Here is a 26,314-nt window from a genome sequence, read left to right as displayed (position 1 = left end):
ATCCAGATTTAATGGATTGTAACGGCCAAATTTGCTCTTGTTTTTCCTGTAGAGAAAACTATTTACATAACCTTGTTCATGCTGCTCTAAAAAGTTTATTAAAACAATATCTAACACTTAATATGCAATACTAACTCTTAATCAAATTATCTTCAAGGTTCAAGGGATGATTATTTAATATCTAAATGCCTTTACTAAGGTATTAAGGATGGTGCATTCTTATTCAGGAAGATATTTGCACACTCATGTTGCACAAGGAACGAATGAAATCTGGATAACTCAGCCCATTAAATATCCTTGAAATGTCAATCTAAAGTATTATAATATTATATTCTGTACAATTAGCATTTTTTTAACATTTTAGTTTTTCTACTCACTCTCTACTACAATTTCATATTTTACTGTGCTCTCTTCCTTTTTCCACTCCTACACAAAAATGCATTTCATGTAATAAATAAGCTCTTCATGGTTGTGATGTTACTTTTATAACATACTAAAATGAGTACTGAAAGGCATTACACTTGTCAAAAAATTTTGAGGAAAATGAAAGAAATGTTGGAAATAAAATCTGGCATCTAGTTTAGTATTTAACTAGCATTTTACTAAGGTCTACGAATGAAGAGTAGCAAGCACAGACTTAGGATGAATATCCAATGCATGGAAATGGTAAATGCACCCACATGGAAAGGTTCAACAGCTATATCAGACCTGCAGCTTCAACCACTCCAGTTCACACAAGTAGAAAAAAAAGATCAATCTGTTCTACTGATAATAAATTTCTGCATCTTTCTTGATGGAGTCCAACTACACTTTCTGAGAAAACCTGAACTCCAGCAGAATTGTATTTACACACCAGGTCACTGAGAGAGCTGAGCATTCATCCATCTGCCACATTGCACACTCCAAGACTTTTATATTTATTATTTACCATTATTAATATGTTTTAAGATTTTCTTCACTTAATATAAAAATTCTTATGCATGCCTAAGTACCATGTACAATGCACCATGCAGAAATGGATTATGAGTTTTGTGTTTCTTATGGGGGAATACTGACAGGTTCAGCCAGAAGAGAGATTAACAAAGCCATTGACAGTTACTTTGAAATTACACATAAATTGTTATAAATCATGCTTCACATAACTTTTTAACAGTAAGATTCTGATCTCTTGCTCTGAAATTGACTTCAGGAAATTTTCTGAAATAATACACTTGGATCTTTTGATTCATTATTTCCTTTACAAACACAATTTAGGGGCTGGCTCCCAGAATGAACATTCCACAATTACTGTTAAATCATCATCACTACCATCTAAACAACAAAGTAATAATAAAAAAAATATTAAAAAATAATCACGTAGTGCACAAAGAATTCAGTTTATCATCACAACCATTTATTTTGTTGACTGTAAATACCAACAGGTCAGGAGAACCAAGCAGGTGCTAGAGCTCCCAGGAGAACATTGTGATCCCCTATGTGGAAAGCTAATTCTTAGTGTACAAACCAGCCCACAAGAAACAACATCATAGTGCTCTTGTCACATCCCAGTTCACCTTCTCAGGACTACTAAGAGATACAAAGTAGAAAACCTGGTTCTGAATCTCAAAGTTATAACTAATTAAATTCTAATTACCAGATATACCTTTTTGACCTCTCACAGGAAAAATCACAGAAGTAATTCTTACATGGGTATCCAAATTAATTTATCTTATTTACATACACAGTACTTACACTATACACTGTACAGTCAACTATTTTGTTAACGTTTTCAACTACACAGCAATTTGCCCACAACATCTTTCTCACCAACAAACCAAAATAGCAGCAGTAGATGCTTGAGAGGTCTTTGGTTTCATTTCCTCTTCCAGAAGATCAGTGGGCCATCATTTTTAGATTGATAACATATTCTCAATTTTTAGTAACATGGTATTTACATGGAATTCACTAAACAAATTGCAATTTGTGAGGAAGTCGGCATAAATGATTTTTATCCTTAATTTGAATATGGTTCCCAAACTTTTGCATTGTTACAGAATCTTACAGAAAAATTTTCTTACAAAGAATAAACCATAAAAATAAAGTTATCATTCATTTGGCATTATATATAGGTTGTCTTAACTGCTACAGGATCATCAGTCTTTGAAAAGTGTATCTAAAGCTAGCTCTATCTTATTTTATTACTATAAGCTACCTGCATCCTTAAATTCTTAGTTCAAACAATAAAGCATAAAATAACATCCCCCCCAATTTCTACAGTGTGTTCTAGCAGTCACGCAACTGAACAACTTGCAAATGCATGTTCTTAACTCTTAATCAGACTTCCTGAGGGCCCTAGACAATATTAAATATGCATCAGTAGACACATCTTTGGTGAGTATTTACATATATTATATACACTGAAGGCCTGATTTTACTTTGTGTGATGGTTTGGGAATCTGAAAGCAATTGAAAGCAACTGGGCCCTTTGAGACTTTAAACCCAGGAGAGTAATACCAAAAGTGACTTCCAGCAACGTGACAGGCTCAGTGTTCATATTTCTACTGTGTCTAGGAGTTGTGGGTTTTTTTAAATTTTTCTTTGGTACACATCAAAAATATTCTCTAGTAGAAATACAGAATATTTATTTTATTACAATTTATAACAAATACTAACAAAATGGAAAAGAGGAGAAAGCCCTTCACCAAATGACAATGGGAACAGAATGTGCTTTAGTGTATTACGATTTTGACACTGTGCTTTAGTGTATTATGTGTTAGAAAATGAGTCTGTCATGACATTTTCTTAGACTGAAAAATCCTTTCCTTTATTGAAGCGATCTAATGCTGCAGTAGCAATTAAGCTGCATCGTTCACACCAACACACCAGTAAGCAATGAAGATGGCAAGGGCACCACTGCATGCAACGGAGAACATGATGTGGTAGAGGACATTAAGAGAGCCTTTTACCTGTCCTTTCTCCATTAGAGCTTTCTCCAGGTCCTCAATTTTTGCCTGACACCGGAGAAGATCAGCTTGCAGTTGTTCACGAGTCTGGGGAAGGGAGAAATCAAAAGTAAATATATTTTCTACTATTTTATGGGCTGTGCAGTCAGCTTTTAATTTTTTTTATTAAAATAGTTGCTTTTGTGCTTATGTTATAAAATATTTGAAGCTGCCAGTTCAATAGGATTTTTTCCTTCCTAAACTAAAAAGATGTTAACATCCCATATTCAGTGACAAAGTTCTTACCAGGGGAAGAAAAAAATAAATTTAGAAACTGAAAGAGCTCTAAGAAGCTATTTATAAGCTTTAGTAATTTAAGGCAATTAGGAAAAAAGGGACAAGGGAGAAAGGAAATTGCATTAAGCACTGAAAAAGGCCTTTAGGTAAATGAAATATATAGACCCAAAACAACATACATATCCTATGAACAACATATGCTGGTCAGTTTTCCTCACTTATGCTATTACTACACTCACCACAACACTACATTGGGTATTACCCCCTAAATCTAGTGATGCCCTAAAAGGGACGGGATCATACAAGGTACTAAACAAAAAAGGATATTAAACAAAGCATGTTTCTGGAGACCCTCAGCCACTGAGGCTCCTTGAGCTACCACAAGCATTTTTTCCACCCTACTTCAGGTACTTTTTCACCCAAGCAGTTTATATATTCCTACAGGAATTTTTTTCCTGCACCTTTGGATCCTTGCTTACTTTCAGTCTCATCTAAAAGTAATAGGAAATGTTCATTCCACCAAAATAAACCATGCAAAAAGCTACTTTCTGACTCACTCAAGAGATGTATATGCAGAGACGTGCCAAAAAAACCCAAAATGCCATTAAAAAGAGATAGCAACAATTTCCTAGTCTACAAAAAAAGTAGTCTGTAATTGCCTACGAAATAAAATTTAAAAAAGCCCATGAAGGCAAAGAAAAAATATAATGGCATCTTATCATTGGCAAATAGATGACTGCCCCTGAAATTCTTTTTTAATAGTAGATGGAGTTATGCCTCCCATCCTAATTCTGTCTTGAGAAGTGATCTTCAGAGTCTTTATAGCTTTCCTTGGCTAAGTGTCCAACTTAAAAAGAGAGCGTCAAAACTGACCAGGCTTTTGTTAAATGCTAAGAACTCTAATAAATAAAGCCATAAAGCAGTAATCCTACTATTATAAGAACTGTACTTCACAGGAAAAAATAAAAAGGAAGTGTAGGTTGGTTGAGTCCTTACCCACCAGTGAGTTTTAAACACATTAAAATCATTGTTCTTCTGCGTTCTTAGCAACATATTGTGGTGGCACAGTACAGTGCAGGCCACATATAACAAGGCAGTAACATGTAATAATTCACAGTATTTAACATTTCTCCATTTTGGGGGTTTGGGGAAGTGTAGACGGAAAAAGGTCAGGGTTTTTTTTAACTGCCGGCTCATGTTCAACTTGACGTCTATCAGGAGCCCCCACTTCCTGTTGTGGAAAACTGCATTCCAGAGAGCCAGAACTAAGATTTGGTTCAGATTTTTGATTCAGATTTGGCTCAGATTTTTAATATATGGTGCTTAGGTACCATATATTAAAAATTAATATATAATATATTTCAATGAATCACAGGATAGGTTGTTACAAGTACTTAGGTACTTCCATATGATGGAAGTACCTAAGTACTTGTAACAACCTATCCCGTGATTCATTTAAAATCCATCATGTCACCACCCAAATTGCAGGTTCAAATGTATTATCACTCTCATAGCATAGAAATCCTTAATATATTATACATGCTAGAATAAAGGATAATGACATCTTTGTTCTGATTGCACCAGATGAATCTAAATTATCACCTTACTTACAAAATCCTCTAATCCTCAAAAACATTGGGCTTTGCATTTCACTGACGTGCAAAGATACCTCCTGCTGTTACAAATTGTTTCAGATTTTCTCATATTTCAGTTAAAAAATTACCCTTGCTTCTCTCTCTGCATCCAGGGTTCCACCAACTTGTTCTTGGAGCAATGCATATGCTCTTTGCAAAGCTTGGTACTCTCTTGTTAGCTGGCAAAACCTGAGTTCAGCTTCTTCTTTAGGCGTGCTCTTAATGAAGAAGGGAGAAAAGTGGGTTTGTATAAATATACATAATAATGGGTTTGTTTATATAGAAAACAGACTCGCAAACATAACAAGCAACACAACTCATACTAGATCTGAAAGCTTAATAAAGGTACAAAATCCTAAAACAAGTGGAAAGGAAAGGATGGAAGGATGATGAGTGACTGCCTACCACACAATTCAAGGACAGTCTAAGTTGCCACGTAAGCCTGCAATGAACAGAAATGGGAAAACTGTCTGGGGAAAGATGAGAGGAAACAGTTTTGTGCAACACTGTCTTCAGCAACTCTAGAGCCACAGGGGCTTCAGAAGGGATTTGTTCTATTTGTCATGCAGTCCATCCCTCCCTCCTTCCACTTTTTCTCTACAATGCCAGGGTAAAGCACACTGACACAGAAATTGTATTTCAAAAGCTGCAAGACATTTTCTTAAATTTATTCTTTTAAAACAAAGTATTTTCAAAGTCTTTATTTTCCTTGAAATTTGTGCCACTAACTTCAACACTGAAAAGGTCTTTCCTATACTGCTGAGGACAAGAAATGTCCTTCACTTTAATTAATTTTTGCTCCAGGAACTTGAGTTCTAAGGAAAAGAGATTACAATATTATTAGATACTAAACCTAGGAAAAAAGGAAGCTTCTTCTGACTGAGGAGCATTAGGCAGAAGTTAGTGAACAAGAAAGAAAGATGAAAAAGAGCACCTAATTCGTGCTTTGTGCTCAGTCAGACAATCTTCCAAAATAGGCCAGCAGCAGCACTGTATATCACAGAGCTGAGACAAAACGTCACTGGTGTTTACTACCTATGATCATTTAAGCCTTCATGAATTGCAAAGGCCACTCTGAGCATTGTCAGCAAAGAAAGAAAACCCTGATTGTATCAAAACAGCCAAATAAATTATAAGGTTGAATGGCAAACTATTGTCCAGTAAGTATTGACTTTAGGCAAAGCAATGTGCCTATTCATTTTCTTTTGACTAATAAGAAAGAGTTTGAGGGAAAAAAAAATTTCTCAGCCCAATATCTGCCCGATCTGTCAGGCAGAATATTACCTTATTAATTTTATTGCCAAGTGTATATGTTACCAGACTTGAAAAAAAAAACCCAAAGAAATTCTCTGCCAAATATTTCACAGTTCATGACGTACAATAGCTGAAAGTTTCTATTTAGATTTCAAGAAGCAGAAAGAAGAAAGAATCAGTTACTACTTACATCTTCCAAATCTTCTTCTGGTGTTGCTGGTGTCCTGTCTGTTTTGTCTGTGTTGTACGAAGTTACAGATGAAGTTTCTGAATCAACAGATTCTTCATCAAATCCAAAAAATGTCTCCACAACATGCCTCTGAAAAATCAGGTATTTTAGTTACTAGCAAAACAGATGAAAAGCTCCAGTGACCCAGTAAACAGCAACCAAGGTCTTCTGTGATGATTATTTTAGTATTTAGGAAGCAAGAAAGGTTCCAGTGCAAACTCTTCTCTGATTAAGTAAGTTATTTTTTCAACATCCTTTGTGGGAGAACTTCCAAGAACAGAATTGGACATAAGAACAGAGATGAGCTAAATACCAAAAGAATAATGCTTTAGCAAAACTATAAAACCCAGTTACCATAATCACACAATTCTTTACAAGATTCACAGCAGAGAAATCCAGTATCTATTCAGAAGAAAGAAAGTCAGTACAATGCAACATGTAAGACGTGCACCCAAAAGAAGAAAAAGTATTCTGGAGACCAACGTGGAACAAATTTAATTGATCACACTAATTGCAAAAAGAAAACAAACAAACAGAACTATTTTGGAAAACCCTACTTTAAAGTATAAATTAATGCTTAACCATTTATTTTTTTTCAATATCATAATTCACTTTTTTTTTTTCCCTAAAAGTTTGCTCCAATACTACGTCCAACCAAAAAGACATGCCTAGGGAAAAGCAGCACTGCACTGCAGATTTAAAAATTTTTACACAAAATTATCAATTAAATGCATGCTTAGAGAAAATTAAGAGAAAATTAGTAGCTAATAGAAATGAGCACAATATCAGTCATGAAAAATGTGATTTTTTTATATAAACAGTCATAGAAAGCAGCAAATTTCCATGGAAATTCAACTGTTAAAAAATTTGTTTATAAATTTAACTAGAAAAAAAGGGGTTTAACTGTTATTAATCAATAGAAAGCGTAACTTCTTACACCACAAAATTATTTCAACAATCCAGCACAATTTCAGAGAAGCAAGAAAACCGAGAATATTTTTTAAAAGGGTGTTACTGAAACATGGATTCAGGTTATGAAGCAGCCTAGACAGAGAGGGTAGTGGAGAGAGGTGGCTGTAAGAAGATGAAGAAAAATCTCTGTATGTTTTGCCACTGCTTGATATCGAAGCACAGATCTTGATGTCACAGTTTGCTGTTTGGGTTTTTTTCAAATATGTATCAGAGGTTTTCTATGAGAAGACAACAGCTTGTTCATTAAAATAGTCATAAGGATTAAAAAAGTTATCAGTTGTTATTAATTCCAAACATCGAGAATCCTACGTTTCAACAAAGCCAAACTGCCTGAGTGGAATTGTGATCTATCTATCAATTTAATTCAAGATAACGACAGGTTTTAACTATAATGCCCTTTCTCATGATGATTTCCAAATATTTACCTTTCCCTGTAGTTTTCCAGACCTACCTAACCTTAGAGATTTTTCCAGTATATCTACCTAAGTATGGTCTTCTTTTTCTCACAAAGATCCATAAGGCTCACTATATTCTTTTGGTTCAGCACAGCTCTCAGCAGCAGCCAAAACACTCTGTCTTCATTTAAGAGTACCAAAAAATCGAACCAGTAGGTGTGAGTTTTGGCCTGCATGCACGACACCACGTGCTCTATTTGCAGCCCTGGTCACCACGTCCGCCAGGTCACGACCTCATCACTCCTAAGCTGAACAAGTCCGTAATAGTTTCACAGTACAGCTAATTCCACTCAAACTGCCAAAGACAGCTCCAAGGTCATGTCCTGAATCACTCAACTGCTTCAAAGAGTGCTTAAAAATTTTCATTCAGAAACCCAAAAAGTTGTGACTTTTCTAAACAGACTACATTTATCCATATGCATGCACATAAATATGATGCAGCACAAAAGGCAAGGAGCTTCCAAACAACCTTGAGAAACAACTTTCCTTTTGCAAGCTACAGTCCACTACTTTGTGACTTCATAAGATCACAGTTATAGTGCTACAGTGTTGGAAAGACATTACTCTTTCCTCCCTTGTTCAGGAAGAACTGTGATCTTTAACCAAGCAGAGAGCTATGTCCAAGGTGCTTAAGACAAACAGTTCCCTGGGATAATTTAATCCTTTCCTCCAGCATTCACCAGTTCACCTTTCTGCCCTACTTAACAAAACAAAGGGCACAGGGAATAGCTTTAAGCTCTATTCTAAAAATAGAGACTTATCCAGAAAGGTAATGTATTTACTCACTTGAATTAAACCCATTTCAGAATTCTCTCTCTGAGCACAAAGGTTTACCACAACAAACAAGTCCTTGGGAGATGGCCCATCCAGCTTTTCTCCCCCACTGAATACCCTTGCAGTTTACAACCATGTAACAGTAATACTACAAATAAATACTGGAAGTTGAAAATAGGGCAAAAGAGATGGTGCTACTTCAAGTTGTAAGGAAGACAAATCTAGAATCTGAGTAGCCAGCTCAACTCACTTTCCTGACTCCAGCCTGACCTGCAGGTACAGTTTCATGAACAAGAAGGTACATTTTATGGAGGTAAAGATGGTGGCATGTAAACAAAGTGTCAAGTCCTGACTTTGAAAAGGCTAGCAGAAGGGACTTCTAAAAGATGGAGAACAATCTCCAATTTCTTATCACATGGCACAGAGAACACAGTACCGTGAGGGTCAGCAGCAGTTTAGTTAGACATGACAATAAAACCTACTATACCTATGGGATTTTTTTGCTACATCTCTGCTGTACAGTCACTTTTAGGTAAGTCAGGTTAAATATAAGTCTTCCTTTAACCCTGCATGCACACACCCACCCATGCCATTTCAAGATATGAAAATAAATTAGTAAAACAACAGTGATTTTGATTATAAATAAAGGTATAAAGGCTGGAGAAAATACTTAGAGCAATGCCAATATTGTGAAAAATGCTACCTGCATTTAAATGTTTCACTTGCAGCAAAAGTAGGGAAAAATATGCATATCAATAAATAAACCACTTAATTATTAGATGTGAGGGAATTCTGGAAAACAAAATAAAAAGTAGCATTTCCCATCACACTAAAAAACCCCGACACTTAAAGGAGAGTTAAAAGTCAAAAACTTTTAAATGTTATAAAGACTGGCTGTAATTTGGAGTTACAAGTGAACCATTTTTTTTTAAGACGCCTTCCTTTTTAGAAAAGCTGTATATTTATCATTCTGTGGAGCAGATAAGTTTTCCATAGCAATAGAGATAAAGTATTTAATTATTGTGTATTACCTGCACATGTATGGATTGCTTCATGACATAATTACAAAATAGCTAGTTTAACTGTTGATCATCTAGTATCTGAAACAACCAACTACAAGAACTGATTCACAGCAAAACCAAAACAAAAAAATTCACAAGGGAACAGCTGTAGAGAGAGGAAAAAAAAAAAATACTCGAAAGAAAGACATGTGAGTCATAAAATTGTTAATAAATACTGTAATAAATAATAAAGCATCAATAAATATATCAACTCCAAGGCAGATTCCACACATGGCTCAAAAGCTGAACCACAATGGTTTCTGAAAAGTATACAGAAATGCACAATACTCACTGGATTTCAGTAACTACATAAACTATGTTAATTCAAGTTTCATTCAATTTATTTTAAAAAATGGGAACATTCTCAATTAACAACTTAGAGATTCCTTTATATTTGTTAGCACTTTTCTTATTTCTAAATCACAACTTCTTAACTGAGAAAATAGTCATGTAAATTGCTGAAAAAATTCTGATTTGAATTCTAACTTCCATTGACTACTGCCATGGATTTAAAAGCAAGTATTTTTCATGTGGATTTCTAGTGATGTTTTCACATAATTTTAAAGTAAAATTATGTATTAGGTCTTTATAATTCAAGTATTAATGCTTCTACTGAATGGTGCTCAATAAACATCCAAGTTTAGAACACTGTAAATCAATAGTGACACGAAAACTACATTATATGCAAATTTCAATATAATCTGATTTCTCTGTTGCTAAAGTAGTTTCATTTTACATTTAAATATCTCATTATAAGGGATTTAATTGAACATGATGAAAATGATCCAAGATATATTTCCTTGCAATGCATTAGTAACTTCTTACCTTCATGCTTATATGTCATTTCTTGGCAGCCAGAAAAATACAGGCACACCAAAGCACAGAGGCAGAGAAAGAAAGAAAAATATAAAACAAGAAATATGAACTCCATCACACCAGTGTGCAGGCTTTCCACTACTGCAAATACAGTTCATTTATTAAAGTTTAAAAAAAGGCACAATCCATAGAGTCCTGCAGTTACCAAATACACTGGGTAAATATGTTTTACTTTCAAATGCATGACTCCATCCATCATGGAATGAATGTAACTCCATTCCACATGTCAAAAATCAATAAAATATAAAAAATACTGCTTCTGAAGTTTCTTGATTATTTCACAACAAAAACCAAATTAAAAAAATTTAAAAAGCTCCTTGGAAAAAATCAGGTACCTGCCTATATAGATTCACTACATCACTCCTCTAAAGACCTTGCAAGCACAGAGGCTATATAGCCCATCCCACTTTGCTGGTCCTTTCCTCATGAGCATTGTTCCATGGACTCCTATGCTCCCTGGGAACTGAAAGAGTGCTCAGTGAAAGCTACAGTAGCAACAGTAGCCTAGTGCGCCTACAGAGCTCCAGAAATAACACTGATCTCTAATTACATCACCAAAAAATATAAAATTTACAAAAGCTTCTCAGCTGAAATGATGTTCAGGGCTGTAAAAGCTACTGGCAAATCATTCACACAAGATGTATCAAAGATGGAGAAAAGCATTCCATGGATTCTGTTCCAGACAACACAAATGTCAGGAAAATGCTCATTAGAAAACAACCACAGACTCATTAGAAAACAACCACAGACTCTCTGCTGTCAGACCATCTCAGGAATGAAGGAAGCTGGAGTCTAAAAGCACTCATTTAGGAAAATCTGCAACAGATGAGCCTAAATCTTCACCCTGTGCACCACTTTCCTGGTTATTAGAACAAAAAATGAATCATTCTATACCTTCCAGAATAAGCTTATCTGATCACTTTCCTGAAACCTCGTTCTCATGAGTTATTTCCTCTTTTACTTTGTCACAAGGAATGGGACACATCTGGAAACAGATACAACTCCACCAGCCAAACTTGTTAATTCATTGTGTTAGTCCTAATTTTGCATTTAATAGACCTTAGAAAAGCAAAGCCAAAGACTTAGATCAGCAATTTCTTTTTCCGAGTGTTTGGTTAGGACAGGTTAACACATAGTTTCACTACTATTCTGTACAGGCTATATCATGAGATAAAAATCTTGCACAGATAATAGACAGTAATACACTTGTACTGTGCATGTCTATATAGAAAACAACTCCTCTTAGACTGTCTTTATAGTCTGTGGAAAAAAACAGGCAACTCTAGGACAAAACTCATATGTCCTATTTAGTTATCTACTTCCAACCACTTAATGTTACCACTTTGTCCAGATTGAGATGTCTCTATCTCATGTCCATTACTGACATCTAACCAACATTTGCAACACTTGGTTAAATAAATTCTACAATTTTCTTCTGGATTCCTGATATAGGCTGTAAAAAAAGATATGATGAAGAGGGTAAAATCCCAACTCATCTGAGTAGGCAACCCATTCCATATAGATGGTTTAAATTAAAAACTGTTGGAAAACTGTGGGAAACACAGTTGAGGATTTTGAACGTCACAGGACCACACACGTGGCCTGGAAGGAAATCAGTCCATATGCCAGGACTGGATTTTTAGAAATTAACACCAACACCAACCATGGTTAAACTGTCAGTCAACAGTGCATTTACATGTGAATAGTCTACAGGTTTATCCACTGGCAGGTAACTACACAGTAGTATTATTGATTACTTCTTTCATTAGCTCGTTTAGAAAGTTTAAATACAGCTATATATTAACTATATTAACTAGTGTGTATGTATGGTTTAACTGCTAAAGTACATAGAATCCCTTTCTCTCACAACTTTTTCTTTTTTCACTTGTTTTACAGTCCTGCTTTTCCTTTCAGGAGATAGCATCACATAGAAGTTCAAATGGTCACTACAGCAAATGAAGAGCTAATGGACAGGGGATGGAATAATTTGTAGCAGAAATGTCTGCTACTGATTAATTTGTTCTTTCTGATGTATCTATCATACCCTAAATAAGAAGCACGCCCCTACTAACTCTGCTGTCCATATGCATACAATTCTTGCAGTGCACTCTGCAGAATTCTCCATATTATAGCACTCTTAGCAAACAGAGAATAGCACTGCCACAAAAATTTTAATGGTATCATGCCCATTCTCTCCAATCCTCATGTTTTGCAGCTCCTGCTTTGGTTGATAAGGAAAAGAAGAGACCACAAAAGCATATAGGAAAGGTCCAGAGCCTATGTCAGCTGAAATTCAACTAACACAGAGCACTTTCAAGACATAAATGTGTATTTATTGAAGTTTTCAGCCTACAGAAATACTCATCACCAGTTACTAACATCTAAAAATTGGCTTAACTAGTTTTGTTTCATGAGGAACTTTATAATTCAGCAAATGATTTTACACATTTGACTTACAGTCAAGCAAAGGCTAATAATTAGAGAGAAATATAAAAAAAGCAGGGTATAGGTTACATACATATATATATTTACTTTTGCATTCTGTTTTTAAAATTGCTCTGAAAACACAGATTTCCACTTACATCAAAAAAGAATGATTTACAGTTTCTGCAAATACATTTGGTAGGATCTATTGTTACTTCTGATTTTTTCTTTTTTCTATGTAAAAGACACATCATTATTAGAAACAGAATTTGAAGAAACTTCCAGTGAACTAGAGAGTCCCAAAGGATAATTTTTTCAAAATACAGGCATTAGAGTGCAGAGCAATAAAAAAGCACCACCTGGAGGTTACCAGGAATAGACTATGCAGAACATACTGACACAAAGCACCCATTTATGACAGAACATATCTTAAGCTACCATATAGATGATAATGATATCTCCACTCCTCATTTCCATTTTTTCCCTCTTACTCCATTTCCCACCTCCCACACACATGCTCCAGGCTGCTAATGTTCAACTCCACAAAAAACATTATTCAGCAAATTACTTTAAGCATGTTACAAGAAACTTTAAGGGTACCTTCTGAAGCAAAACTTTTCTGGTTTTATAATCTGAATTTTTGTCTTGAACCTTGTATTCTAGAGCAGAGAGGTAATTCTAGCTTAACGGTTGGAATTGTCTTACTACTTATATATCACATACAGAAATATTATTTCAGTAACATCCCTAGCATGAGTAATTCTTTAATTGTGATTTAGCGCTATGTTGGTACAAGTAGTTTGAAGGTGGTATGTTCTTTAAAACAGACTGAATATTTGTCTCATTTGAAACTGTAGTTCTTTCAAGCCATTAAATCATTATGCCTCAAGGCACTTGAATATTTAGATTACAGTGGCTAGAAGTGTAATTTTACTGCTTATTTAAAACAAACCCCAAAACAACATCGCTTGTGTGAAGTACAAAACTCTTGAATTACCCTAAAAAATGAAGCACTCACCAGAGTAAGCAGAAGAATTATAAAGATTTTTCTCAGTAAGTAGAGCTTTAAATTCAGACAGTATTTGAAAAAGGTGTTGTTCACAGCAACAGAAATGCATGAAAAACCGAAGGTTTGCTCACCTTTGGAGGCTTCAGACTTTTCCTCCTCTGTTTTTTAGACCGCAATAACCGTTCTCTTTCCTAGAAGGAAAGAGAACATTTTGGTACGGGTTTGTTTTAAAACTATACTTAGATATGTCTAACACAGAGAAACATCATTAACATTTTCTTTAAGCCTCTGGTAAAGCTAACACGATGTCTTTATCCTCTTGAATAACACCATGTTACACCACACTGTACTGCAGCTTTATGCCTTTAGCAAACAAACCTTCAGCCACGTACTGCACGCATTTGATGGGAAGTTGGCAAGAAAAGGCTTTGTTAAATACTGAGCACAGATTTCTGACAGTTCTTCTGACTCTTTTACCAAGAAGCTTACTAGGGAAACAGAATTCAGAGTGTCACTTGAGTGTTCAACCATCCCGAAGAAGCAGGTCGGTAGCCAGAAATTAGTCCAGTCTTAATAATTAAAAGTCATTATATCAGACATATTCTGCTATGCACACATGCATATGCAGATACAGTGTTACATCTGACATCCCTGTAGGGCAAAAGTCTCAAATCCAAAGGCACTCTCAGTCTGTGTCAACTTAGTTGCTGTCTTTTTTCTACTCCAGTTTTGGTGCAAGATCACAATAAACTATATCATAATGTGAGGAGGTCATGACTGGAAAGGCAAGATTTATGTTCATCTAAATCCAATAATACTGCCTTAAATTCCAAAGGAGAAGAGGAGGAAGAGAAGGTAAAAAAAATGCGAAGGAGCAAGCAAAAAAACCCAGCAACACAGGAGGCAGGTGCTCTGTCTTCTTGCTTTTTTCTGATTCTTTCCTTAGCTCTGCATCTTTGTTTGCAGCACCTCTATTTTTAAAAGACAGATTGCAGTTCCAAGTGCTTCTTTAGCAGTTATTGCTCACTGCATGGTATTGGTCTATTCAGTTATTTGCTTTGCATTCAGTTCAGAAACTGGAAAAATAGGAAGCTCAGAGTAGAAATCACAATAAAATTATTTATCAGCACATTGTTCCAGGAAATAAGTTTTGGAAAATGCAAAGTAACTGAGAGAAGTAGAAAAACTTACACAGCACCCTGAACACATGTGGTTTGAAAAATAAAGAAAAGTTATGACTGCCAAGGTAGAATAGGTATTTCAAGCTGCAGAATAATATAGTATTTTAAGCTAAAAAAACCCAGACAGCTGAATTTTATATTGTTAAAGAAGTGTGCTCTCTTCTCAGATGCCCACTTAAGGCACAGTTCCTGCCTGAACTGGGGTACTCTGCCTCCCAAGCAGGTCCAAACAAATGCAGTGCAGAATGAACAGACACTTCCAAAATCCCAGTCCTTCCTGTTTCTAATCTTGTTTGTAAGAAGACTGCTTAATTTACTGCCTCAATATAAATCGAGCTACCAGAACAATAATAATGCCATTTAAAAGACACTAGCATCTTTTGCAGTCATCTGAGTTTACCTTGGCAGCTTTCCTTTTAAGAACTGACCAGAACACCACTGTTGTGAGAGAAGTTATGTTGAGGAGGTTGCAACAGCATCAAAGATACCTTACAGATGACGCTGTTAATCAGTTCAGACAACCCTGTTGCCCAAGACTAATGTTCTTATTCCCCTGTATCATACTGGTCTCAGCTGGGGTTAAGCTGATGATGTTTATATTAATCAGATATGGGACATTTGGGTCATTCTAGGTAACTATGACACATCTTTAGTCTGTAGAGCTGTGGTTTGGGCCAGAAAAGAGAGCTCAAAAGCAACTGCGCAGAATTCCACTGCATTCACATCGAAGGCAAAGGCTCAATTAGTTTGTACCGGAACCAAAGAAGTTTCCTAGTTAAAAATTAAATTAATTTCTGCAAGTGGAATAGTATCTGTAAATAGGAAACAAAGCAAAAATGAAACAATATTTTAAAATATTTATTTATTTTACTTTCACACTAAGCACAAGTTAATATTATTTGACCACAGTCAGGATACAATATATTTCCTCATATCACTAGCTGAGACAGTAAAAAGAGAGTCCTTTCATACCCACTTTGCACTGAAATATAAGTGAGGTTATATCTGCCATATACTGCACATCTAATGTCATATCACCATCCCTGCCTATGCAGTTTTATTTGGAAGCTAAAGCAGCATCACTCTGTGGACCAGACCCCACATCATAGCATCTGAGAAACACCCTACTGCTTGTAACACTGTGACATTGGAGAATGCACACAGACATCAAACTTTGGCACTGATTTCAAAGAAAAATCTTGGGTCAAAATCTCAAGAACTGCCAGGAACTGAGACAATGTTCCACATACAGCAATAACACACCTTCTTGTTTTTCCTTTTTTGGAGCTTCTATTTTTATTTTTAATGATGTATTCAATTATTTGATTTTCTATTTAGACAGGAGGCTCTTAAATTCTTTTTTATCATTTTGTAGCAGTCAGTAGTGCCATTTGAGATGTCTGAGTCTGCCTGAGTTCCAGATGCTGCTCCAGAATGGCAAGGGTCTCTCAGAAATTATGAATAATTTCTGCCAGCACCAAAAAGGGTTTATCACAAATTGCACCAAAAAGCACTAAACACCTCTAACACAGCTTGAAAGATTCCTCATCAAACACAACTTGAGGGGTTCCTGATCAAACACTGCAAACATCTATGAGCATCACCTTCAGAAGCATTGGGAGTGAGAGGGCAGCAGCTGTGCAATCCTAATCCTAAACCACGCTGCTACCTTTGGTTTGATGAACCACACAGAGTTCTCCCCATCTGTTTTAAATACAGCTTATATGGCCAGCTCAGCTAGAGGTGCTTAGCCAGGTGAAATTACTGCCACCATGTTTCTTTCTTTTAGAACTAGATCAGGGGAGTGCTTGGGTTTGCATCCAACACATTCTGGTCATCAAGTTTTGGAAAGTCTTCTTTACTCAAGTTCCTCATTTATTGACAGCCAGTTTTGTAAGTAAGGTCAGTGGGCTGATATTGCACTTTTCTTCACAAGCAGCTCATAATAGGTCAATACTTTTAATACAGATTCATACACATTCCAAAAAAATTCATTCACTACCTGAGAAAAAACAAAAACCCTTTGACACTGAAAAACTATCTCTGCATCACTACTACAACTGGACTTAAAACATTCCTCTGAAATCTTTAGCTTGCCTATAGATGTGTGTGCATGCACATGTGTATACCAGTCATAAACATTACCACAGTGAGATCATCAATAACATGCTGTTGTTCTTTGACTTGCAGTCTAAGGAATTCAATTTCTTGCTCCTCTCGTGTGCTGCTGAGATCATTCAAAGATGTGTGCCTCTTCAGTGCTGGTTGTGTAGATAACTTTTCTTTCTACAAAAATAAAAAACATAAAGAATATTTTACAGTGTCTTGCTGCAACAGGAGAAAAATTCTCATATGTGATGTAGCAACCAAGAATTCTTTGAACTCATCAGTGGATACTCCACTATAACACAAGGTCTCTTGGAACAAAAAATACCCTCACATTCTATATGCCTGTATGTGTTAATCTCTCACATAAGGTATTTTAAAACAGAATCAAAGAACAGTCTGGGAAAAAAATTAGCAGACAAGTGAACTCAGTGATCTAGCATAGTGCATGCACTCAAATTCAGTTCTGACTTCTAATCATAAAAGCAGTATTTATTAAAGCTGATTTTTAGACATAGCGTTTTACAGCCTGCAAAAAACATTTTATCCATCTGTGCTCCTTTCCCTTAATCAGTGTGAATTGATACAACACAAAGCACATGCCACTCTGAATTTAGAATATGAGTATTCAGCTGTATTGTCTGGATTTGACAGTTGCACCATCCCACTATGGAGACTGATCTGTTTGGGTTAAAATAAAAGCCCCACAAGGACTTCCACCTCAAAGCAACTGTGTGCAATGTGTTCTCATAACATGATGTTGGAGATGATTACTTACCAGAGACTGTTACTTACCAGTTCTACATTTTCCCTCGATAAATTTTTTATTTTCTCCTCCATTCTCTGGATACATTGTAACATATCATCGTTTTTTTTGCTCATCCTCTTATTTTTTTCTACCAAAGGCTTCAGCTGACTTTCTGTCTCCCGAGAACGTTTCAGCTGCAAATGGCAAAGGAACGAGGTTAACAATGCTTTAGTTTACCTTTGAAGGAAAGAAAAAATAGGTGTGTTTTCATTTGCCTTTCTTAATTCAGAAAGTTTAGCTCTTCTGCTAAGTGGCACCCAACAAACACCACTGCTGAACTAAGAACTGCAGCAGTCCAAACAAGTAAGACGTAACATTTTTGTATTGTCTGCCAAAACACTAAATCTAGTCACTGGATTTTGCTCTTGGCAAACACTTATGATGATCCATAGTGATTTCTTTGTAAATAATCTCAACTTATATAATCTTCTTGTGACCAACTAGAATCCCTAGACAAGTTGTTTTTACCAATTTAACCATCGCTTGAGAGGGGGATACTCTTCTTCCTCTACTTCAAAAACCCCTTTACCTAATGCATAATTAGAGCAATGAGAAAGTCAGCCAGAGGGCACAGATTCAATCTCAGCATTCTGCTGACATTTTCAAGCTGCTCAATTTTGCTCCTGTGGTTTTATGATGTTAGACAATTATGTAAAGCAAATTACTGTTCTTCCTTGCAATTCTTTGAATTCAATTTCACTGTTTTGTTTGGAAAAAACCTATTTTTCTCAGTCAAAAGATTTTTAAATTTGCTGAGTTTTATCTGGAAAGGAGAAAGAGATAATATTTTTCTTTTTCCTGAGATAAATTCACTGAGTATTTGGTTTTCTGTTTCATTATTGAGAATATTATTTTTCACAGTGCTTAATCACATGGCCTTGCTCATACTAATTATTTTATGTGTACTATTGTCTCATAATATAAAACCTGCTCCACATTGCTTTTGAAATGTATTTCTTAAGCCACTGGATTTAGAATCAAGAAGGGTGCTTGACTGAGTCATACATGCCCTCCATCTGGAGGGACACTGAAGGATACACTACAATACTTCAGCATTCTTCAGGGATGTTTTGAATTATTTATTTATTTGTTATTTATTATTATTATTATTTCTGCCCACAGAAAGGATTAACAAGGAGGAAGATGTCAATGTTTGACAAAGACATTAATGTTTCACTCATCTCTAAGACTGACACAGGGCACCATTTCAGCCCTCAGCATAATTTTAGAATCAGATAGGTTCCATCTTTTTAGAATGAAAAATCTTTTCTACTGCCACTAGAATTAGGGCATTAAAGGACATGTGTAAAAATTCCTATTGTGAAACTCACCTCTCATTGCAGTCAGTGGGAGCTTTGCCACTAACTCAGTACAGGCAGTTAAGTAGTGATAAAGGCTAATAAAATTCTTTCTTAAAATTCACACCATATCCTTTCTTATGTAAGTTACTATCTTCCTCCTAGGATAATTTCACCTACTTAAGAGACTTCCCTTGAGAAACAGCAGATTTTTCATCACAAGCACAAGAAAGCTTTTTTAACTCCTAGCTAGTATAAGCATGCCACAAAAACAAATTTCAAAAGGATGAATACAGCAATTTAAGTGCATGGATTATGCATGTTTTACACAACCTCATTACACAGTGCTACAGGCAATAAACCAGTTAATTTGATTACTACGACCGCAAAACAAACCTAAGTTTTTATTTTTGTGGAACAGGAAAAATTCCATCCATGTCTTCTATGCTCAAAAAATTAATTTCTATAGAAATCTCTGTTACATTTGGATATAATTGACTGAGGCCAACCAAGACTAATTTGTAAATTATTTATAACACTGACTTCCAACATTAAATCTTTTGCCATAAAGATGCCCTCCCAGTCACCATCTGCGTTATTACTAATTAATTTACCAGTTCATTTCTTTCATCTGCTAGAAGAGTATTTCTGTCTTCCAGCTTTCTTATTACAGCATTCAGTTCAGCGATTTTTAACTGAAATCTCCGCACATCTCGTTCATCCAGATGCTGCTCCTTTACATAAAAAACATATAGATTTATAAAATTACTTTTAAAAAATATTTTTCTTTCCATAGTTTAATATCATAGCTTAGCAAGCGTAAATTTAAAACAAATTCATACATCAGTGTCTGGAAAACTTACTATAATTAAATTAAACACTAAATAATAACATCCTGGGAAACTGCCTCATCAACATGTCTTGTGAGATGCATGTAAAGTTTAAGAATTAAAAACCCACCTAGCTAGGTAAATAATATTTCATATATAGCAAGTTACTTCTCACCAGATTTCTTAGTCTCAGCTAAAACAGTTCTAGTGTAAAGGACATTGATTAAAATCACATGGCCCATTTTTGAGAAGTATAGTACCTATTTTCTAATAGTTAAAATATTCCTAAACTAACAAAATAGTGAGAAATTACTGAAGTTCACAGTTCAAGATCACAGTGTAAATTCTAAGCTCTATATCCACATATTTCTCAATATTCTTTGCAATTTAAGAGGTCCAAGGGTTTTTTAAATCATCAGTAAAACAACACAACACAGTGACAGGCCATTTACCATTAACTGGTCCTAGCAGTAACCACAAAACCAATGTGAACACCCAGGCAGTTATCCAGAGCTGAACTTCAGAAGAAACATCATTTTCTTACCGGACTTCCCATCAGTTCACTGATATCTCCTACTCCCACAGGAAGCTCCCTCTTCGGACTGCTGTGGTATCGTTCTGCCTCCTTCACTTGGACAAGTTGTTCATCCAAAGCTTCTTTCTGAAGGAGCAGTTTCTGTGTATGGCCTGCCTGGACACCAAGGTCCTTCTCCAGAGCCAGAATCACCCTGTCTTTGCCTTTTATCTCATCCATCTGGAAAGGAATAATGCATATAGGAAGTCTGTGAGATCCCCAAGTACTCACTGCATGCAAACACTCAAATTTGCAAAAACAAAGTTCTGTTACTCTCAGAATTACACCAGCACCAAAACTGTGACTGCCAAAAAGAAGATGTATCTCCTCTGTAGTCTTTTTCTCTGTTCTTAAAAAAGGTTCAGCCTTCACTTGATCAAGAGTTTCCTTGGTCCAGTCTCAACTCAAGAGACAAACAAAACGAGATGCAAATATACAGTGAAACAGAATACATAGCCACTGAAAATATCCACTTCATTTGAGGATACACACTAGTATACAGGTAAGAAAAATCTGCCTTCACTATATTTCAGCAAAGAAACACAACCAGTACAAGACAAACACACCCTTTAAAACTCACCTGGCCTTTGTTTCAAAGCTTGAGCCACACACATTTGCCTCATGTTGCCTCCCTCTTTATTAGTGAATATCACATGTGGTGAATCTCTTCACAGACATTTAAAATTAGTAGCATATACATGCATAATATTGAAAGTTAAAATCTTAAGCATACCTATGTATTTTATGTGCCCTTGTTATAAAATTTAAGTGAGGACTCGTCTTTGTGAAGAAGGAAAAAAATTAAGTGCACACAGACCATTAGAATAAAGGGTAGGAAGAAACAGTTCTTAAACACCCTCTCTGGTTACTGAACTGTGTGTTCATATATCTCCATACCAAATAAAGCACATTGCTCACAGTGATCTACTGCAGCTCTCACAGGATTTGTCCCTCGCAGCATCAGTGTTAAATTCACTTTGGTACTATTCCAAATGCTAGAGGAAGTGACAATCTGTAGCAGTTACTATAGAAACAGATTTCTTAATAAGAATGTTAACCATTAACAATATATTTATTGGAAATGTTCTGTATTTCCTCCAGTTTATAAAACTGTTTTCTTGGCCAACAAAAATGCATGAAATTTTGGAAGTAAGAGTATTATAATCTTATTTGAAAAAATAAAATCGTGAACTAGTTAAATCATACTTTTGTTGTTTATTATAGTCCTACATCCATAGAAGTCCATTATGTCAAGTTACACCAAAAGTAAAAAGAAGAAGAAGAAAAAAAGACATCCTAGAAGTAATTTATAGTTCAATCAAAGTGATTTGCAGGATTAACTCAATGAGATTACAGGATCAGATGCAATTTGCTTCTTCAGGATTCTTGTCTTAATCCTTGCACAGTCTACAAAGCACATGAAATTAGTTTGTGTACAGAACCTGACTGGCAGGAGATGCCCTGGCTGAACCATGATCAAAGATAGAGGTCATATCTGAAGTGAATACGCTGATCTAGAATACCCTGAAGTTTTAACTGGAACTGACAAAGATTGTTTCTGATGGAGATTTCTTCCCTGATTTAGAAAAGTTGCTGTGTCCCAACTCCTTGTACAGTAAATAAAAGCAATACTTCCCAGTATGTCAACCCGCATTTGTGAGACTTCCAAGCATGCCAAAAAACGACTTGCAGGAAAAGAATGCAGTTTTTATTAACGGAAGAATTTGCAACATGCAGGATTTCAGAGGGACTGTTTCAGAGTGAACAACAATGACAAAAATTAAGCAGCTGCCTCATTTACTGAATGCTATCTGTCAGGCACACTGATCTATCAGGGAGGCCTCGGGAGGAAAAAATGTCATGTAACTAAATACTATGGATAGTTTTGCTTTCAATTACACAGGTGTTCCCACTGAACATCCCTATGACTGACACAGGAATTTCCCCAAGCAAGGCACATATTCAGTAGAACCCAAGCTTATATATGCAGCCTTAATTCAAGGCACTCAATTAATAGCATATTTCATATTCTTCCTGTTCTCACAACTTAATGGTCAATGCAATGACATAGGCTTTAAGTTGGAAGAAAAAAAGAAAGCAACAATCTTGGTACATCTGCTTCTTGCTGAACTGACGCAGAACTGATCCTTTGAAACAGATGTGAGCAGTGCAGTCACACCCATGTCACCCTCCCCTCACACTTCCATTAATCAAGGCACACAAGCTCACACAAATTAGAAAGAATTTCCATGAAAGAGCATGGCTTTGAGGTGATGGTTAAGGGAAGGCATAATTCTCTGCTTTGCCTACTACTCTTTTTCCTACAACAAAAATCTACATGTGGTGAATCTTTCAGAAAACAACAAATACCTCATGTTTAAGTCAAGCAAAAAAACCTTTGAAACACTGATATAATAAAATAGCAATAACTGCAGATCCTTTTATATTTTGTGTTTCTATTTCAAGTTACGGTATGCACTAGAGAACCTCTTATTCATGTAAACGTGCACACACACAAAATACACAGAATACTGCAATAGTGCTCAGTTTTTTATAAGCACAAACCACCAGAAGAAATAATTTCTAAGCAACTAACTTACCACAAATTGTTAAAGATGATTAGAACTGCACCAAGAATGCCTCCAAATTGTGCTTCAGAAGCATGGGGGTCAGTAAAATTGTGTTCTTTTCAAGGGGATGGTTACACCCTTTATTCATCCAATGTAATTGCATTGACCTAGTTAATGTCTCAGGTTTTTTTACGTCTACTGCAATCTGACCCAAAGTCTAACTATCTTTTTCAGTCTTGCATGGGGCAGAGCAAATTTGTTCATCTTCCTTGCCTGCTTTCTTAACAGAGTACAAAATGGTCCAGGGTGGGAAAAAAAAAAGGAAGATAAGTGTTTTACAGCAATGCAACCTCCCTCAGTTCCATGTGGAAGAGATGGTATGTCAAGGGCCCAGGAGACCATGAAAGAGGAGACACATGACTAGGAAGAAGAGAGAGATGGTTTAGGTTTAAACTGAACATAAGCTGCCATCAAAGAAGACTTTAGTTTAGCCTAGTATTATATATTCTAACAGTTGCAAAAGCTCAGACAAAGTCTCCATGTCAGTTCTGTCACCTTGGAGAACCACTGGAGCCACAGCTTGTTACAAGAAGGAAAAAAAGTTGGCAAGCATAAAGGCCAACCAACTAATGTAATTAGGTATGAATTAGGTATGTATTTTAGACATATGTATTATAGTCTCTGTTTTAGTGGGGACAAGCATATCTTCCATTAGGCAAATGAAAATCAAAATGGATTAATCCAGCTTTCCTGTTGCTTGCTATTTTAATCAAGCACAAGTCGTGGAAGCACACTGTTGTAGCCAAGACTATCTAAGAATCTGCATGGTCTTAAAGAGGAGTATTTTTTATTAGACTAAGTGACAGAATTGATAAGAAAGCTTTCAGGCACAGAAGTCCTTCAGCAGATCAGATTAAGAAGTGTTTTCATGTTTTCTACCACGGCATTTTACTTGAAGGACCAACATGTGACAACTGGAACCTGCGTGCACTATCTCCCACCACTGCTTTCACGGATTCCTGCCTGTTTTGCAGCTCATTTGAGAGCTCCCAGTAAGATACAGAGGGTAGATAACATCTTTTCTTCCAACATATTCAGGACAATGACATCCCAATCACACACTGGGCTCACACATGTTATATAAATCAAATATATAATCCCAGAAATTCCTTCCAAGTGTTGTTTAGGTTTCAGATTTGTCCTCAGTTTAAAACAAATTTACCAACTTTTTGCAAGTACCAAGTAAAACAGGGTGACACAAACTCTTTTATATTCTCTTTTGCATGGATTTTAAAGTACTTTAGAACAGTGATTATTTTTCTTTATGCATTTAAGGGTGGTACAAGTCAGTACAGAAAGTCTGTGGTAGGAAGGCACTGGAGCCAACATGAGGTAAGAAGGTATTTTCAATTATAGGCCTTGAGAAGAAAAGTAGCAGAAATACCCTCTGAAAGAGGCTTTAAAGAAAATAAGATCATTCACAAGCAGCTGCAGAGGCAAATTACTGAGAAATCACCTTGAGCAGCATAACTCTGGAGCTCTTGGTTAAAATTAAAGCTTTTTAAATATCATTTTTTCAGGGGTTTTGTGCTGTCGGTGTTAGATGCTGAACAGAGACATTACCTACATTATGTCAATGAAGAGACAGCATTTACAGCCTGTGTCAAAATTACCCAAGTTCCTAAGAACATGTATCTAACTGTCCCCTTACAGCTATGAGCAATGAGCAGATTAGTCTTTTAATAATATTTATCAAACATGAAAGAGAACCAAGCCAGCCATTAGAAAAAGCATCCCCTGCCAATTATGCCACACTTCAATGGCTACAGTGAAAGAAAGTCAGAGACCTTTGGGGGAACTTTAGTCTCTCATGAAGTTGAAAGAGAAATTCCCAGGGAATTAAAAGCCACATCTATCAAGGCAATGACATATTCAGTTTCCAAAGTGGAAAAAGCCAGCTGCTGTACTGCCAAGTGTAAGACCTTCCTCTTTACCCATCCTTGTCAAAGTTATCTCCTAGCCAATTGCGGAACAAAATTCTACAGTGTTCTTCTCCAGCAGAAATTCAATCAACCTTTATACTAAGTGGCTGACACTGAAAATAGGACTAGCATGACAGAGGGATTGCTGGTTACTATGAAGAACAAAAGGAGATGCTACTCAAAAAACAGGTAAAGACTGAACAAAAAAGAATTAACAAAGTTTAGATTTATAAAGGGATACTAAGACCTAACAACAATATCCCAAGCTGAAAGCCCATATGGAGAAAAAAAACAAATATTCCAGAGTTGTGTATAGTATGCCCTACAACAGAAATGGTCAGCTATTTAAATAAACATTTGCTGCTTATTTAGGAATCTTAGTGGGAAAAATGATGAGATGCCAACCATTCAGTGGAGTAATAAGAGTCACAGACAGAAGTGGATAGGATTTATTCTTAATTTCATGTGTAATTCTTCTAAACTAACAGTCAGTAACTTCCTCCAGTAGTTTTTCCCACATATTTTTCTAAAGTGTCTATATCTCATTAGAAGTTTTGATAAATTATACAAGAAACACCACATGGACAGAAAATTCCAGAACTTACTGATAAGAGGTTTCTCACATCTTTCTCAAAAGCCAGTTACAATCTCTACTACTGGATTTTTCCTATGTCCTATCCCAAGTGTTCATTGATAGAACTGTCAATGAACACTTGGGACAGGCAATAGGACAAATTGAAAAAGCAGTCAAAAAGATAAAAAAGTAGCAAAACAAAGTAAAACAAGCTTAACGAGATTTTTTTGTCCGGATGCTACACCATATGCAACTTTTGTGGGTTTTTAATACTGTTCCAAATTTTGTAAGGAGATATAGAAGTCAAATTTGTGACCTTCCTAACTTTTTAGAAAATATTAAGAACATGCAAAAAATGCTGAGCCGGCACTATGAAAAAGGTTTCATTAGATCTGCTTGATTCAGGGGGAAATGTCTGACTGGAATGCTGCCCTGTGAGCTCCTAAGAAAAGAAGCATAAATCTTCAGAGGACAGAAAGCCAAGT

The 26,314-nt window shown here is 35.9% G+C and overlaps 1 protein-coding gene across 2 annotated transcripts in view; it reads right to left on the bottom strand.

Moving 5' to 3' along the window:
• JAKMIP1 (janus kinase and microtubule interacting protein 1) overlaps positions 1–26,314 on the bottom strand; it is a 144,403-nt gene that overhangs the window by 36,687 nt on the left and 81,402 nt on the right. For both annotated transcript variants that reach the window (XM_040063921.2, XM_040063920.2), the window contains 8 exons: positions 20,674–20,883; positions 19,914–20,033; positions 17,989–18,135; positions 17,233–17,373; positions 14,038–14,097; positions 6,297–6,425; positions 4,942–5,070; positions 2,946–3,029 (listed from right to left, as the gene is read on the bottom strand). In XM_040063921.2, the coding sequence (XP_039919855.2) occupies positions 2,946–3,029; positions 4,942–5,070; positions 6,297–6,425; positions 14,038–14,097; positions 17,233–17,373; positions 17,989–18,135; positions 19,914–20,033; positions 20,674–20,883 (1,020 nt within the window). The remainder of the gene's footprint in view (positions 1–2,945; positions 3,030–4,941; positions 5,071–6,296; positions 6,426–14,037; positions 14,098–17,232; positions 17,374–17,988; positions 18,136–19,913; positions 20,034–20,673; positions 20,884–26,314) is intronic.

The sequence above is a fragment of the Hirundo rustica genome, chromosome 5, assembly GCF_015227805.2.
Source record: "Hirundo rustica isolate bHirRus1 chromosome 5, bHirRus1.pri.v3, whole genome shotgun sequence".
Taxonomy (NCBI): domain Eukaryota; kingdom Metazoa; phylum Chordata; class Aves; order Passeriformes; family Hirundinidae; genus Hirundo; species Hirundo rustica.
The sequence above is the reverse complement of the archived record's forward strand: the minus strand, read 5'-3'. Positions and strand labels throughout refer to the sequence as shown.